At 40.8% G+C, this 15,883-nt stretch overlaps 1 protein-coding gene across 1 annotated transcript; it reads left to right on the top strand.

Moving 5' to 3' along the window:
- The first annotated feature begins 407 nt into the window (after positions 1-407).
- Positions 408-15,716, top strand: ugl (ureidoglycolate lyase). The gene is made up of 15 exons (XM_023273510.3): positions 408-564; positions 2,487-2,615; positions 2,702-2,920; positions 4,804-4,894; positions 4,980-5,056; positions 6,265-6,375; positions 6,625-6,684; positions 7,940-8,096; positions 8,229-8,427; positions 9,503-9,581; positions 9,660-9,752; positions 10,979-11,051; positions 11,144-11,211; positions 12,648-12,772; positions 13,687-15,716. Exons 1-15 carry the CDS (start codon positions 448-450, stop codon positions 13,856-13,858), a joined length of 1,770 nt encoding a protein of 589 aa, XP_023129278.2. The 5' UTR covers positions 408-447; the 3' UTR covers positions 13,859-15,716.
- Positions 15,717-15,883: the final 167 nt, after the last annotated feature.

Here is a 15,883-nt window from a genome sequence, read left to right on the forward strand (position 1 = left end):
CACAAACACCCCACAGTTTAATCATTTGTTCCTTGGATGATTTCCAACTGATAAATCAGTCAGTTTGTAGTAGGATCGCAATCATGTGATCCTCAGCAGGTAGCTGACAAAGTGTTTACGTCATAGTTACAGCCACGCTGTGCCGGCAGCTGTATCTGCCAATGGGAAATCCTTAACAAAGCCATGGATCCAGACTATAAGCCGCATTGCTGCCAAAATCTACTCACTTGGTCCTTGTGTCATTTCTGACCTTCCCTGAAAATTTCATCCAAATCCGTTAGTCCGTTTCTGAGTAATGCTGCAAACAGACAGACAGATTCACAGACAAACATACGCTGATTGTCACATAACTCCACCGTTCCGTGGCGGAGTAAATATTAATATGATCAAATGATCAGTTTAAGATATGCAGTGTTTAAAAAGCCTCAGATGTAAATATACAGAATCATGATGTGTAGGACTTTAAACTTTACATACAAACAGACATATTTCTGTTCAGTGTCCAGTGAGTACATAATCAAAGTCCACTTCTGTGAAGTGAAGCGACGTCTCAACGGCATGTCTGTGAGTAGAACTACATACTTTATTTTGCAGCTAAATTTAGTTTACAAACTGTAAAAGATGCAATATTACCACAGAAAGAGCTATAGTGAGGGGAGGTGTTGAAAGTGTGTCACATGTTAGACTTTGAACAGTTTTATAGCTACAGTGTTCTGCAGTAGCTGAAGTGCTGTTTGTGACACAGCATTTAGGATTAAACCAGTTAAAAAACAATAAAAATATTTTGAGCTTGAATCAAAGGACACCTCTACTGGCAGCAGCAGAGAGACAAGCAGCAAGGTGTATTACATAGAGTCAAAATTATTAATGAAATACTGATTAATCAATAGCAACAATCCAACAGAAAATGAGACTGCAGTTATTGTAATAATCAGATAGTTGTTTAAATCATCACTGATTAGAATTGTTTGCAGCGTAGGTATATTTGGCTTATGCACACCTGGAGTTTGTGTGTAATTTACATACATTTACAGGCTGCATGTGGTTTCATTCATAGTGCAATAAACTCAGCACAGACTAAACTGATCATTCATATCCCCATAAAGATTAATACCAGTATCCTGGTTACTGATTACTGCATGCAGGGCAGGGTCCATATTTATTCTGACATCCCTTCAGCTGAGACTGTTGGATAACTGACTTATTGCAACATGAAATATTAAACATGTCCTCCACTTTGACCAGTATCAGACTGGGACCAGTATCGAGCAGGACGTGGTGAAGATACACAGAATGATTGGTGTGATAGGACCTCCATGATGGAGCTCAGTGACCATGAGTGGAGAAAAAGATTCTGTACGAGTTGGGCGTCCTTTCACGCTCAGACTGTTCATGAACAAGCATCAGTTCTGTTACCAGAGACTGCAGCTACAGTTCAGTGCAGTTTTATTTACATGATTCCAACTCAGAATGTTTGTCATCTCATAGCGTTTCACACAGTAAAGTAGTAGAGAACAGAGAACTGAACAATCCAAAGTTGCCTTTAGATTCCCTATGAGCAGGCAGTCAGTGGCGGTGGGAAGGAACAAAAAAAAAAAGCTGTTTGCATCTAATTTCTTCAAACTATATAAAAATTGATTCTCTGGAGAGTTTCAGCTCTGAAACAGTGCATGCTGGGAGTAAGACGGGCTGCAGTCTCCAGGCTGAACATGGATCCAGGAGAAACTGTAGAAGTCCAGTTTCTCTTCAAACCACTTCAATCACAATGTACTAAAAGGTTAGGAAGAATTTTTGCCCAGTGATGCCAGAAAAATAACAGCGTAACCCAAATGAATGGCTTTTTCAAGGTCGGTTGGCTAAAAGGTGCAATTGAAAGAAACTTTCTCTGACAACAGTCAGTTTGTTAAATTTCAAGTCTTAGACCTCTCCTTGTTTTTAGCCACAGCAGACAGTTGCTTTAGATGAAAATGCTCTGATAAACCTACTCTGGATGTTTCAGTAAACACTGTGACAGCTTAGGAAATAAATATTTTCCTCCAAACATGGTGGAGACCAAGACAGAGCTAAAAAGTAGGGACAATATTGAGTTTACGGTTTTGTCTGGGTGTAAATTTGACTCCAACTGGAACATATGGTTGTTCTTCTGGATGCATTAATGGATAAGTGTTTACTAGCAGCTCACAGTAATGTCAGTGTTTACAGGCTCGTCTGTTGTCTGCAAGTGACTGAAAAGTTATTAAAGGCAGGTTCAAGTACCGGAGTGACGTGGAAAACAATCCTGTGCCATGTCCTTTAACACTATTATGTCTGTTAACTTGTAATATACAATGAGTTCATAAATTGAATTGATTCTTCTGAAATGTATGCAGGTTCTCTCCATCAGCAGGGCTGCTAGTATTAGTACCATCCTATGAATATGGGTGCCGCCTTTCATAAACCCAAATCATACAGACTATTCTGTGAATGTAAACCTTTCTCGTCCACAGTGTCCCGTCAGCATGGAGCTGTCTCCTCCTCCCCCCGGCCTAGAGGCAGAGTATGCCACACTTTTCACCCCCGACTCCCTCCACTTCCTGCATGAGCTGATCTCCACGTTCAACGAGGAGGTGGATCAGGTAGGAGAGCTGAAAAGAACTTTGTGGTCAGTGAATGAGGAACGTGTTTGATTCAGGATCCATCTGCCCTTCTCCTTTCACTTCAGATCCTCAGGTTGAGAGTTTCCAGAAAGGCCCATTTGGATCTTTCTGGTGACTTGCCAAACTTCCTGGAAAGCACCTCACCTATCAGGAGAGACCCAGCCTGGAAGGTTCTCCCCGTGCCCCGGAGGCTCCAGAAGAGACATGTGGATGTTGGGGATCTTGCCCCCTGCGATACTCAGCGCTTTATTAAAGCTCTCCAGTCACCAGCACAAGGCATACAGGTGCCACACGCTTGATTCTGAATGCCATAATATAGAAATTAAAAAAGTCAGTCAGCTTTATTGTCAATTCTTCAATATGTACATGACATACCAAGGATCAAAATTACGTTACTCTCTCTTCACTCAGCATCTAGAAGGTTCTGAGATAAAAAAAAATTTAATATAAATTTTAAAATACAATGTACAAAATAAGATTTAAAAAGGCCAAAACTAAAGAAATAAAAAAGTAGAAAGCAAAAATCAGGTAAACTAAGAATAAATGAAGCAAAACTAGAACTAAGCAACAACTAAGAACTAAGACAAGCAGGACTGAGTGAAATGTAAACATGACCATGAGATAAAGTGGCAGATGTAGTGCAGGATATTCTAAACAGTGCAAGTGAGTAACAACAAATGGGTGACTTATTAAAGGAATTATTGGTGAAGCACACTTGCTTCCACACAGGTACTCTACATGGTACAACAAAGCAGTTGATGTTCAGTCATGCTCTGTGGCATGTTTAAAGATGCTGATCAAGCCCAGCTGATTCTGGTTTTGATTCAAGATTTCAGGAGGGAAAGATTCAAGTGACTTTAAAAGGTTTGTTGTTGGGGAACGGACAGCAGGAGCTTCAGTCACAAAGACAGCTCAACATGCAGTGCTTCTATAGGAAGAGTGACTAAAGTGACATCTGTATCCATCCATCCATCATCTATCCACTGCTTAATCCTCATTAGGGTCATGGGGGGGTGGAGTCTATCCCAGCTGACTTAGGATGAAGGCAGGGTTCACCTGGACAGGTAACAGTCTATCACAGGGCTACACATAGAGACACACAAACACACCTACGGACAATTTAGAATCACCAATTAACCTCAGCATGCTTTTCTACTGTGGCAGGAAGCCAGAGAACCAGGAGAAAACCCACACATGCACAGGAAGAACATGCAAACTCAGTGCAGAAAGATCCTGGGAAGGCCAGACGTGAACCTGGGATCTTCTCGCTGCAAGGCGACGGTGCTAACCACCAAGCTACTGTGCACCCCTCAACTGTATTTATCCATCCATCCATCCATTATCTATACACCGCTTAATCCTCACTAGGGTCATGGGGGGGCTGGAGTCTATCCCAGCTGACTCAGGTGAAGGCAGGGGACACCCTAGACAGGTCACCAGTCTGTCGCAGGGCTACATACAGAGACAAACAATCACTCTCACATTCACACCTACGGGCAATTTAGAATGATCAATTAACCTCAGCATATTTTTGGACTGTGGGAGGAAGCCGGAGTACCCGGAGAAAACCCACGCATGCACAGGGAGAACATGCAAACTCCATGCAGAAAGATCCCGGGAAAGCCGGGACTTGAACCAGGGATCTTCTAGCTGCAAGGCGAAAGTGCTAACCACTACACCACTGTGCAGCCCCAACTGTATTTAGATGAAGTTTATTTTATTTATATAGCACCTTTCACAGCATGTTCTCATAGACCACAATTATAAAAGACACATCTGTAAACTACATACAAGGCATTTTTTTTTACTCTTGCACCCAAAAAAATTAGTTTATTTTTCTGATGTCATAACAATGCAAAGTCTATGGGAGGAGTGACCAGTGAAGCCAGTGGGACAAACACTAATGCACATGTTCAGTGTCCCACACAACACAGAAGTGAACCTGGAAACTAGAAAACCTTTAACTGTTTCATGTGCCAAGAGAATAATTTGCATTTGAGTAAGTGGGACCCATCTATGAGTCCAGGTTTCAGTTCTCCATCATCACAGAAATGCTCTAGTCTTCTTGAAAACCAACCATCGTGTTTAATGATGTCGCCTTTATTCATCCGCAAATACCTCCAGTGCCTCTGTGGACTCAGCTGAAGCCCTTTCTTTGTTTCCTCAGGTAGACTTTGATGACGGAAACTGCCCAACATATTACAACCAGATACACAGCATTCACAATGTTGTTAAGGCAGTGTACAGCCGGTTCCATGGTAAGTGCTTTACTTCAGCTACCCTGGTTTGGTAACGGATCAGAGTGTTCTCATGATTCACCCACCTGTCTCTATGTGTTTACAGATGTTCCACACATATCTCAGGCTCCCGTTCTGATGCTGCGTCCTCGTGCCTGGAACATGATGGAGCACAACATGATGGTACTGTAGCATTTTCTTAGGGTTAGGGTTCGCCCTTTTAATTCACTTACACATTCCAAGTTTGGATATAAATCTGTGTGGTAAAACGTGGATAATGGGAAACTACACTGATCAGGCATAATATTCTGACCACGGACAGGTGAAGTGAATAACACTGATTATCTCTTCTTCATGGCTCCTGTTAGTGGGTTGGATTTATCAGGCAGCAAGTGAACATTTTGTCCTCAAAGATGATGTTAGTAGCAAGAAAAATGGGCAAGCGTAAGGATTTCAGAGAGTTTGACACGTGCCAAATTGTGATTTCTAGGCGAGTGGTTCAGAGCATCTTCAGAACTGCAGCTCTTGTGGGGCGCATTCAAAAGCTCAATGATGCAGTGTCAGTGATTTCAGTTTTTGATTTTTACTCAGGGGAACTATTCACACAACTCTTCTATATCAAGAGGCAGGTGTGTAGGAAGAGCACATTCAACAAGTACAAGAACTGGAATCCCACACACTGTCTAACTTGCAGTCATAAATTTACTCCAGCAACATTTCAGTATTAGACCTTCACCAGGGAAATATATTCCTAAATAATATTTGATGAAGGTTTAATACCAAAATGTTGCTTAAGTTCATTTATGTTTGCAAGTTAGACAGTGTGATGGATTCCAGCTTTTGATTTTTAAAAGAATTTTAAAACTTTTTAAAAAACTTGGCAATTGTGCATTGTTGCGTGTGGAAAACATGTAAATTTTAATTAGATTTAACACTAAATGAACACAACAGGACAATTAGGAGTGGAAAAAAGTGAGGAGGTCTGTGTGCGTTTTGGAGCAGCTTTAAAAAGTGACATACAACCTACTAAAGTTACACTGATTTCCTTTAGGGGGTTGCTGCAATCTGTGAATTTGGTCTCAATCACTTAGGGGAGTTTTAATTGTCGCATATTCTATACAACACAAACACTACAGACCAATAAAAATGAGTAATAGTATAATGTCTAGACTTCAGTGTGTATTCCCCTATTCATCGAGATGCTGTAAGTCCAGAAAATCGTCATGGAGATATTGGATAAATATTGAACATTATATTATGTAGGGGATGGAAATGATCTAAATTAGAGTTTAAACTATCATTAAAGACGATGTGCACTGAGTGATTTCAAAATGATAATCAACATTAAAGTCCATAGATGATGAAGGTTTTCTCTATTTTTACTCTTTCAGGTGGAGGGAAAGGAGACTCCTGGTCCTCTCTTTGACTTTGGACTTCTCATGTTTCACTGTGGAAAGAAGCTGTTTGAACACGAGAGTGGACCTTTTTTCTACCTGTCAAAAGTAACACACACACACACACACACACACACACACACACACACGCACACACACACACACACACGCACACACACACACACACACACACACACACACACACACACACACACACACACACACACACACACACACACACACACACACACACACTGGGTTTGACTAACATCTCTGCAGTAGTACTTGCTTAGTAAAACCTTTAAAAGTCAGATTCATGTCCAGTTTGGCTTCATGCTGTTTCTCTTTGTTTTCCAGGTGGAGAGCTTCATGGAGGCCAGACTATGGAACAAGATATTCGTGTGGACACAGCAGAAGGTCTGGACCTTTGTCAGTGTGAACACACACACGTCCTCTGTTCTTAAAATGATGTTTCATAGCTCATCATCTTGATGTATCATTGGTAGAATTATGAGCAGATTAAAACAGATTTTCATTCACTGTGAAAGTGAAGAAATGCATTTAAGTGTCAGATAAGTTTCTTGTAGTTGTGAGAACAGCTCTGAATATACCTTGTAAATTGAAAGTGAAAGAAAACAGGAGAAATAACACAAAAGTTTGGTGCTGGACAACATCTTCCAAAGACAGTCAGTATGCCAGCCTTAGTTTATAGTATTTCATTAGTTTATCAATTTATTGGCAAAATGTAGCTTCCTGGTTTAACCTATAACATAAAATTAGAGACATTACAAAAAGACACACTTTTTCTTGAATTTAAATTTTTTTTATACTGTGTACAACAAAACTCAAGACGTCAAAATTATGTAATAACACAAAAACCAAGAAAAGCACTCAGAGAGCGCAGTACTCCGCCAGGCTGCTCAGTCAAATGATTTCCAGTGGATGAAATCTTTAAAAAATTCATGGTCCGCAGCTGTCGATTTGTAGCAGGATCACAATCATGTGATTGCCAGCAGGCAGCTGATGTAGTGTTCACTTGTTGTCATGGTTACAGTGACGCTGTGCAGCTATCTGGCAATGATACAGAAACCTTTAACAAATCTGTGGATCCAGACTATAAGCTGCATCACTGCTAAAATCTAATCACTTGGTCCTTGTGTCATTTCTGACCTTCCCTGAAAATTTCATCCAAATCCGTTAGTCCGAATTTTAGGTAAACCCTACAACTTTCATGAGTTGCCCAGAGGATTTTTTCTGAAATGGTGTTTGTAGGTCAGAGAATGTTCAGACATCAAGCTCTCGGCTTCTTTTATTGGAACCTACACTGATTATCCCATTAAGAAAGAAAGAAATTCCACCATTTAACTTTCTACCAAGCTCATCTGTTGACTGAAGCTCATTCCTGGTTACCGTATTGCAGACAAAATACAATTGGTTTGGGAGGCCGATTTAATTGCATAGATTTAATTTGGTCAATTAAATATGCCAATTGATCAGTGCCAAATTATACTGTCCCTGTTGTGGCCCTATAGGAGTGTATAATTTTCTGTGTGTGTGTGTGTGTGTGTGTGTGTGTGTGTGTGTGTGTGTGTGTGTGTGTGTGTGTGTGTGTGTGTGTGTGTGTGTGTGTGTGTGTGTGTGTGGGTGTGTGTGTGTGTGTGTGTGTGTGTAGCTGGGTCTTCCGCTGGGCAGCATCAAGGCGACGGTGCTGATTGAAAATGTGTTAGCAGCGTTTGAGATGGAGGAGATTCTGTATGAGCTGCAGGACCATTCAGCAGGACTCAACTGTGGCATCTGGGATTACTCAGCCTCCTTTGTCCATAAGTTTGGTGAGTCAAACATCCACTGAGCCTGAATTAGCCTCCGTGCAACAGGTGTGATGGAATCATTTTTGTGCTAACTTTTTATTAGAAGGCAAGAAAGTCTCTGTGAAGCTAAAAGGTCTTGTGTTTCTCCTCCAGGTCACCGTCAGGCTTTCCTGCTGCCCGACCGCAGTAAATATGTCAACATGGAGAAGCGTTTTCTGCGCAGCTACATGGACCTGTTGGTTCAGACGTGTCATCGGCGGGGAGCACTGGCCACGGGAGGCATGGCTGCTTTGCTGCTGCCTCAGGACCCACTCAGTGACTCCCACCAGAGAGTGCTGGCTTCTGTCACAAGGTAGAAACGTTTACGGTTGTTCTCATAAAACTAACGCGTGCTGAAAACTCAAAACTTCCTGCAGTGGCTGTGGTAAAAACACAGACCAGTCTGGGTTGGGCTGTTGCTAGGAGAATGATAGTTGCCCGACTGCATTGTGCCAGGTGTAACGTTTGGTGGAGAGGGGATTATGGTGTGAGGCTGTTTTTTGGACAATTTCATGCTCCCAACTATGTGGGAACAGTTTGGGGATGACCCCTTCCTGTTCCAACATGACCGCCCATCACTGCACAAAGGAAAGTCAATAAAGACATGGATGAGGCAGTTTGGTGTGGAGGAACTTGCCTGGCCTGCACAGAGTCCTGACCTCAACCTGATAGAACACCTTTGAGATGAATTATAGGACACTGAGAGACAGGTCTTCTCATCCAACATCCGTGTCTTCTGGAGGAATGGTCAAAAATTCCCAACACACTCCTAAACCTTGCGGAAAGCCTTCCCAGGAGAGTTGAGACTGTGCAATGGGTGGAGTAACTCCATATTACTCCATATAAAACCCGATGGATTAAGAATGGGATGATTAAAGTTCATATGTGTGTAAAGGCAGACGTCCTAATACTTTTGGCATTACAGCGTAAATGGCTCCCTTCACTCCTTTCTCAAACCATCCATCATTTCTGTCCAGACTGTGAACATTACTGTCCTTTCACTGCAGGTGGACTGCTCAGGGATGTCCTGAGAAATCAGCCATTGGCTCACATGTTATGTGCTTGTGGAGCAGTTGTTTAGCCTCCTTAGCATGGAGGTCTGTCCATCTATGAACAAAAGAGGAGGTCTACAACATCACTTATCAGCACAGAGATGAGGAAAATGTAAATTCAACTGCCTGGCTCATGTCCATCACACTGAACTGATAGAAGTTCTAAATTAAACGTTCATTTTAGTCACAAGTAATCTGACTTCATTACTACTCCATTTTAATTAATCACGTAGTGAACAGTACCATCATCTTGTGAGAAATCTTCCCACTGCTTCCATTTTTAAATTAAACCCGTCACCGTCTCCCAGTCTGACACCATTATTTCCCACCTTTCAGACTGAAGTTGTTGGAGATCAGTGCAGGCGTGGATGGCTTCATGGTTTATGATCTGAACCTGATTGAGCCCATGCAACAGGTAAGCACTGGATGGTGAGCCTCATTAAGCTGTATGTATAAAATGACCAACAGTGGCCTCTTTCTTCACCTTGTCCAGCTCTTCAAGCTCCACACCGATGGAGACAACCAGCTTCACCAGCTTCGACCTGACCTCACAGTGACTCCTGATGACCTGCTGTCCATGCCTTCGGTCAGTCGCTCAGTTCCCATTGTTGAACTGCAATAGAGTCCACATTGTACATTACTAAACAGTGCATTCAGATCCCTGTTTTCAAACTGTGACAAATTCAGTTGGCCTTTACACTGCAGTGCTCTGATTTGGTAGGAAATCTTCATGCCACTAAGCAGAATGAAGGTGTTGTTTTACTTGCAGACATTATCTGGGGAAGGATGAAAAATTCCATTATTTCAGGATACAGATTGTTGACACAGGTCAAAGTGAGCCTCCCGTTAAATGGGTGAAGGTCTGTCCCAGTGTCAACTCGTCAACTGCACGACGATTCTTTTGCAGACTTTTCAACAATATAATGCGCTATTTCTTAGTAACTTTCCCATTGCTCACAGCAAACCTGGCGATGAATAAACGTAGTTGCATGAGCCTGATTTTTTTTTTTTTTTAAGTGTTTTTTTTGTGGATTTTTTCAGGCTTTATTATAGAGGACAGTGGAGAGAGAGACACAAAACATGGGTAGAAGAGTGGGGGAATGACATGCAGTAAATGGTCATAGATCAGACTCTAACCCATGATGCTGCGTTGGGGATTAAAGCCCCCTATATGGTCACACACTCAACCAGTTGAGCTACTGGGATGCCCACCCTGAGCCTGATTTGCAGGTCTTCACTGCTTTTCTGATTTTCTGTAGTTGGTTAAAACGTTTGAACACTGTAATGTCACAACTGTGACCATGGTGACACCTCCTCAAGACAGACTTCTGCTAAAGTTCTGTCATCTCTTCTGCAGCCAGAGGTCTCTCAATCCACATCCTCCTTGTTTTTTTTAATCATTAATAGTGGTTCCTTGCCTTCAAACAACTGTCATGATATAATTAAGTAAGTTCCTGTCTTCCTTTTTATTCCATTTGGAGCAGATATTCATGAACTCTCATGACATCTTTACATGTTTGTTGACATGACTGGAATAATTTGGTGAAATGGAAGTTAGTCAACTTTGTCCTGCAGCCTAGTGTGTGTGCAGCCTTTTTATATTTGCATATTCTACATTCAGATTACATGACTTTGTTTAGCACCATAAACAAATATACAGGGGAGGTGATCCAAAACCTTAAATTGGTGTTCAGTTGAGCTACGAAATGAAGTTAGAGTTTCCGTTACAGCTGTATGTAACAGAGACAGCTAAATGTGCTGCATTAGTCTGGTATAATGAAATATAATTGGATGTGTTGTGTTTGTTCTCAGGGAGGAGTCACTCTTTATGGTTTGAGGCACAACATTGCAGTTGGTGTCCTGTTTATTAATGCCTGGCTGTCAGGTAAGTACATTCACATTCATAATCCTGTCCAGGAAGTAATGACGGTATGTTTTTGTGCAAACTGACTGTTAAAACCATGTTCTGCTTTCAAGGTAAAGGCCACTTCTTCTACAGAGGACAGGTTGAAGATTCAGCCACAGCTGAGATTTCCAGATCACAGGTCGGGTAATGACAAGAATAATCCTCTAAGTGAACACCACAGATGTTTTAGAGATTTTTGTAGATCTTGACCTATACAAAAAAGTAGTAAGAGTTAGGGAAGAGGGGGTGGCATATCAAAAAATCTATGATGTTTTTAAATAAACAAATCCAGAGTAATTAAACCATTGCTCTTTGATTGACACTGGTCTTCTCAACATGGTCTCAGCCTCGTTTGAGAAGACCAGCATGACGTGCTGACATTCACTACCTTGCTTAAGCATATTAGCAATATGCTAACATGTCGTCATTCTCTGGAAAACATGAGCATGAATGTCATCATCACTCATTGCAAGGCTTCAATTCAGACCAAAGTTATGGACAGAACATTAGTTAGCTGGAGAACCGACATTTCTATCTCTATGAACCCAATGGTAGCGCTGTTGGCAGCGAATGTATTATTTTTTTATTGGACAATGGGTCAGCACATGAATACCAAATGTCTCAGTGTATCTAGCAGTATTTCCATAGTTCCATAGGAGCCGTTCAAATAGCTTACAAATAGATTTCTAACTATCAAAATAAAGAAGCAGCAAAGCTCTTTTAAATGATTAAATTTTTAAAAAAAAGGTCTGCTGGTGACGCTTAAAGAAAAGACAGGCGATCATCATCAATCCTCTCTGGAGCTCATATGTACAGTATGATCCCCAGAGAGGATGTCTGAGAACAAATCAAAAATCTGTTATATTTTCATGTAAACCTGGAATTAATCAGAGAGTTTGAGCAACTGCTATCATTAAAGCGAAAGGAGGGCAAACAAATACTGAGATTCTGACATTCACAAACTGATTTTTCACAGATTCTATTTCTAGTGAGGAGAAAACAACCTGGATAAGTGCCATAAAACAAGTTCAAGTGTGATAATAAGACCTTGGTGCCCACATTAAAAAACACCTAAACTCATGTTTTCATTTGGCATAAAAAGGTTTTGCATTAATTTCAGCATACATGCAAAATCCAAATTTCTTCATCAGTGGTCTCAGGTTTTGAAACCCCACCGTTTAAATTCAGTCCATCAAATAGTGACAAAATTTCACATCCAGACCAAAGTGGTGGAATAACGGACTGACATTACCACGGATGACTGTGGGGTGGCAGCACAAGCAAATGATACATCAATGCTTTGATCAGATCTTGATTCAAATGCTGCTAAATGGCTGTGATGGCATCATGCTTTTCAAAGTGAGCCCAGTTTTTTTCAGATCAATGACAACAGCATTTAGAAGAGGTGGGAAATGACTCGACAGAAAACTGTCACTCAGAATAACAAGCTGATTGGTGAACTTTAACAGGAGAACTCTTTTTTTTCGCTCTTTGGATAATTCATGTACCAGCATTAGAAAGCCTCGGGGGCCTTAAGTATGAATTAGTCACCATAACGCTGCTTGTGTGTGTCAGGTGTGGCAGTGGATCCATCATCAGACTCAGCTGGAGGATGATAGTCGAGTGGTGAGCAGGCGGCTGGTGGTTGACCTCACCAAACAGCTCATGATGGAGCTCAGTGCTGTCAGTCACTCTGTCAGGTGAGACAGCAACACTGGAGACACCTTTTAGGACAAATCTGGTAAACGATGAAACACGTGTCTGAGACCAAATCTAAAAAAAACTAGCATAAAAGAATGTTTGAGAACTCCTCTCTTGTATTTTTCATATGTCAGTAACATCATCAGCCTTGATTGAACATCTCACTCTACCTCATATTGTCAGGATCAGACTAATTCTTTGGACTGTTTTCCATCAGTCAGTTTGTCCTCTTGGTCAGCAGTAACAGCTAGTTAAATATCTAGCTTCTACTGCTGAGAAAAAGATCACATTAGCATGGATTAGCAACCCTGTTACTGTGATCAGAGTAGGATTAGCAAACAACAAATAAAACATGGACTATAAATGGTATCACTGATGTGTAAGCTGAGCCAATCAAGCCTTTGATAGTTTGTTACCTATTACTGATGAATCTGGAGCAGAAAATTGTAAAAGAGAAGGTTTATTTTTCAAACATTTTGAAGCACAAAGGTCCTCCTATTATATGTAGGAAACAGAACAGTGAGTTTTGGTCTATTAACCAGCATGGTGAATTCCATGTTGAGGATTGTGATGTTTGAGAGGAGGAGACTGCTACCCCTGAGTAGGTACTTTTTCTCACCCAAAACTGACCATAAAAGAGGTTCTACAAGCATGGGTTTTTGTAGTCAGACCATCTTACAACAGACTCTAAGCTCCTGCAGTGGAAAACAGTCAGCATTACAGCTTTACAGTCCTGATCAGAGCAGTTTCCAGACCAGTTGGTAAAGTCCCATCATGAGAGGTTTTGCTAGAGAGACAAAGTGCACCATTAAAAAATAGGACTGTTTATTGATTAGAGCTTTTAAAGGTCAATGCACTGAAATTGTCTGTCTGTCTGTCTGTCTGTCTGTCTGTCTGTCTGTCTGTCTGTCAGGACTAAACAGAGGCTACACACAGCAGCAGACATGTTCCTGGAGGTGGTCCTTAAGAGACACTTCCCAGAGTTCATCACCACCTACTTGAACCAGGACCACACCTTCCTCAGCTCTCAGAACGCTGGACAGGTCCAGACTCTGGACTCAGACATAGAGCGACCCAAACTGTGAAGGTCCTGCTGGTCAACCTCCCGTTCTCTGCCGAACACTTCAAAACCACAGTGGATATTAATAATTATTCACATTTTTTGAACTCAGTCACTTACAAGACACGTGTAGAGATACAGTCACTGGTAAAAAAAAAAAATTAAAAACATCAAGAAATAAAAATAAGCAAGAAATTGTAGATTTTTAAAAAAATCATGTTTGGAAATGCAAACATTTGATTCTATTTGAAACAGTGTCTACAGATAAAGGTGATATACTGGAACAGCACCACGTGGAAAATGAAGTCATCAAGTTTTCCATCATTTATATAATATTATCAATAGATGTAATGGTCTTCTGAGGGAAAAAGTAAGTACACCCCTGGCCTCAAAAGGTTGTATTACCTTCTTTAGAAGCAAATCTCTTGTTGCTATTTTGCAGAATTGTCCACCAGTCTCTGACATCAGCTTCATGAACATCTGGACTGCTTTTTCTGTAGAGTTCCTTCATTCACAAGTTATTTAAGAGTTTCATTACATGTTTTGCCCTTTTCAAATCCTCTTACAACACTTCAATGGTATTTAAATCAGGGCTTGGACTAGACAATCCCACAACCCTCCATTGTCTTCTTTCTGAACCATTCCTTGGTGAATTTGTTGCATGCTGAAGACCTACATAGTTGAACCAACGGCTGACCGCTTCCCAGTCCTGATGGTAGTGAAGCGACCCTAAGCCATAAGGTTTGAAGCCCCATGCCTCATCGTTGGTCTGAAGTTCTTTGGTTCTTTGGTTTGCAGTCAACGTATCTACTGTGATTGTGGCAAAATAATCCTTGTTTGATACATCTGAGTAGAGCGCATCATTCCAAAAGACAGATCCTGTAATGACATTTTGAGGGTTCTTGCTCCATGCTCTGTGGCAGAATTTGCTGGGCAGCCAGTCCTGGACAAACTGATAGTAAGACATAGTGGTATTAGTTTATACTAATGTATATACATACTGGTTTAAAATATACACACTGGTGTTAGTATAAGCATAGTGGAATTAGTATAAACATAGTGGTATTGGTGTATACATAGTGGTGTTAGTATACACACTACCGGTCAAAAGTTTGGACACATCTTCTCAATGATTTTTCTTTATTTTCATGACTATTTACATTGTAGATTCTCACTGAAGGCATCAAAACTATGAATGAACACATATGGAATTATGCAGTGAACACAAAAGTGTGTAATAAGTCAAAACATGTTTTATATTTTAGATTCTTCGTAATAGCCACAGCTTTGATTACTGCTTTGCAAACACTTGAAATTCTCTCAGTGAGCTTCATGAGGTAGAACCTAAAATGGTTTTCACTTCGCAGGTGTGTCTTGTCAAGGTCAGTTTGTGGAATTTCTTGCCTTCTTTATGGGGTTTGGACCATCAGTTGTGTTGTGCAGAAGTCAGGTTGATATACAGTTGACAGCCCGATATGACAACTGTTAGAATCCATCTACTGGCAAGAACCAATCAGCTAAGTAAAGAGAAACGACAGTCCATCATTATTTTCAGAACTGAAGGTCAGTCAGCTGGGAAAATTGCAAAAACTTGTATCCCCAAGTGCATTTTGAACTTATTTTACATCTTCTCCATATAATTATTACAATACATGATTACAAACCTGAGTATTTTGGAGTGATTGAATAAGTCAGTCTGTGTGGTGAACGCGGCCACAATAGTTTGGAAAGTCATGTTTGATTTTTCTTTCCAAAAAAAAGTAGGGAAAAACAGAAAAATGCTAAGTACAGTACTTTTTAAAGTGTCACAGAATTCTTCCAGTTGTGTTGTCATAATTTCAATATGTGGTTCTTTGAAGACATTAAAAACTGGCATTAACTTATCTTCTTCCTTTTCTGTTTTTATATTCAAATCTAAGATGTTTTGCTGCAGCTCCTGTAAAACTGTTCTCAGGACATTCAGTTCTGTGTTTGATTCTTCTTTATTCTTCCTTCTGTTTATTGTAGTGAAGCTTCATCTCTATAGAACTGTATCACGCTGGGAGCTGAG

Source organism: Amphiprion ocellaris, chromosome 13, assembly GCF_022539595.1.
Source record: "Amphiprion ocellaris isolate individual 3 ecotype Okinawa chromosome 13, ASM2253959v1, whole genome shotgun sequence".
Taxonomy (NCBI): Eukaryota; Metazoa; Chordata; class Actinopteri; family Pomacentridae; genus Amphiprion; species Amphiprion ocellaris.

Excerpts from the sequence above, each read along its gene's own strand:
- ugl (XM_023273510.3), top strand. The coding sequence starts at position 448 with ATGATGTGTAGGACTTTAAACTTTACATACAAACAGACATATTTCTGT. Across the intron at positions 565-2,486 it reads GACGTCTCAACGGCATGTCT|TGTCCCGTCAGCATGGAGCT; the intron begins GTGAGTAGAACT and ends TCTCGTCCACAG. Across the intron at positions 2,921-4,803 it reads CACCAGCACAAGGCATACAG|GTAGACTTTGATGACGGAAA; the intron begins GTGCCACACGCT and ends TTGTTTCCTCAG.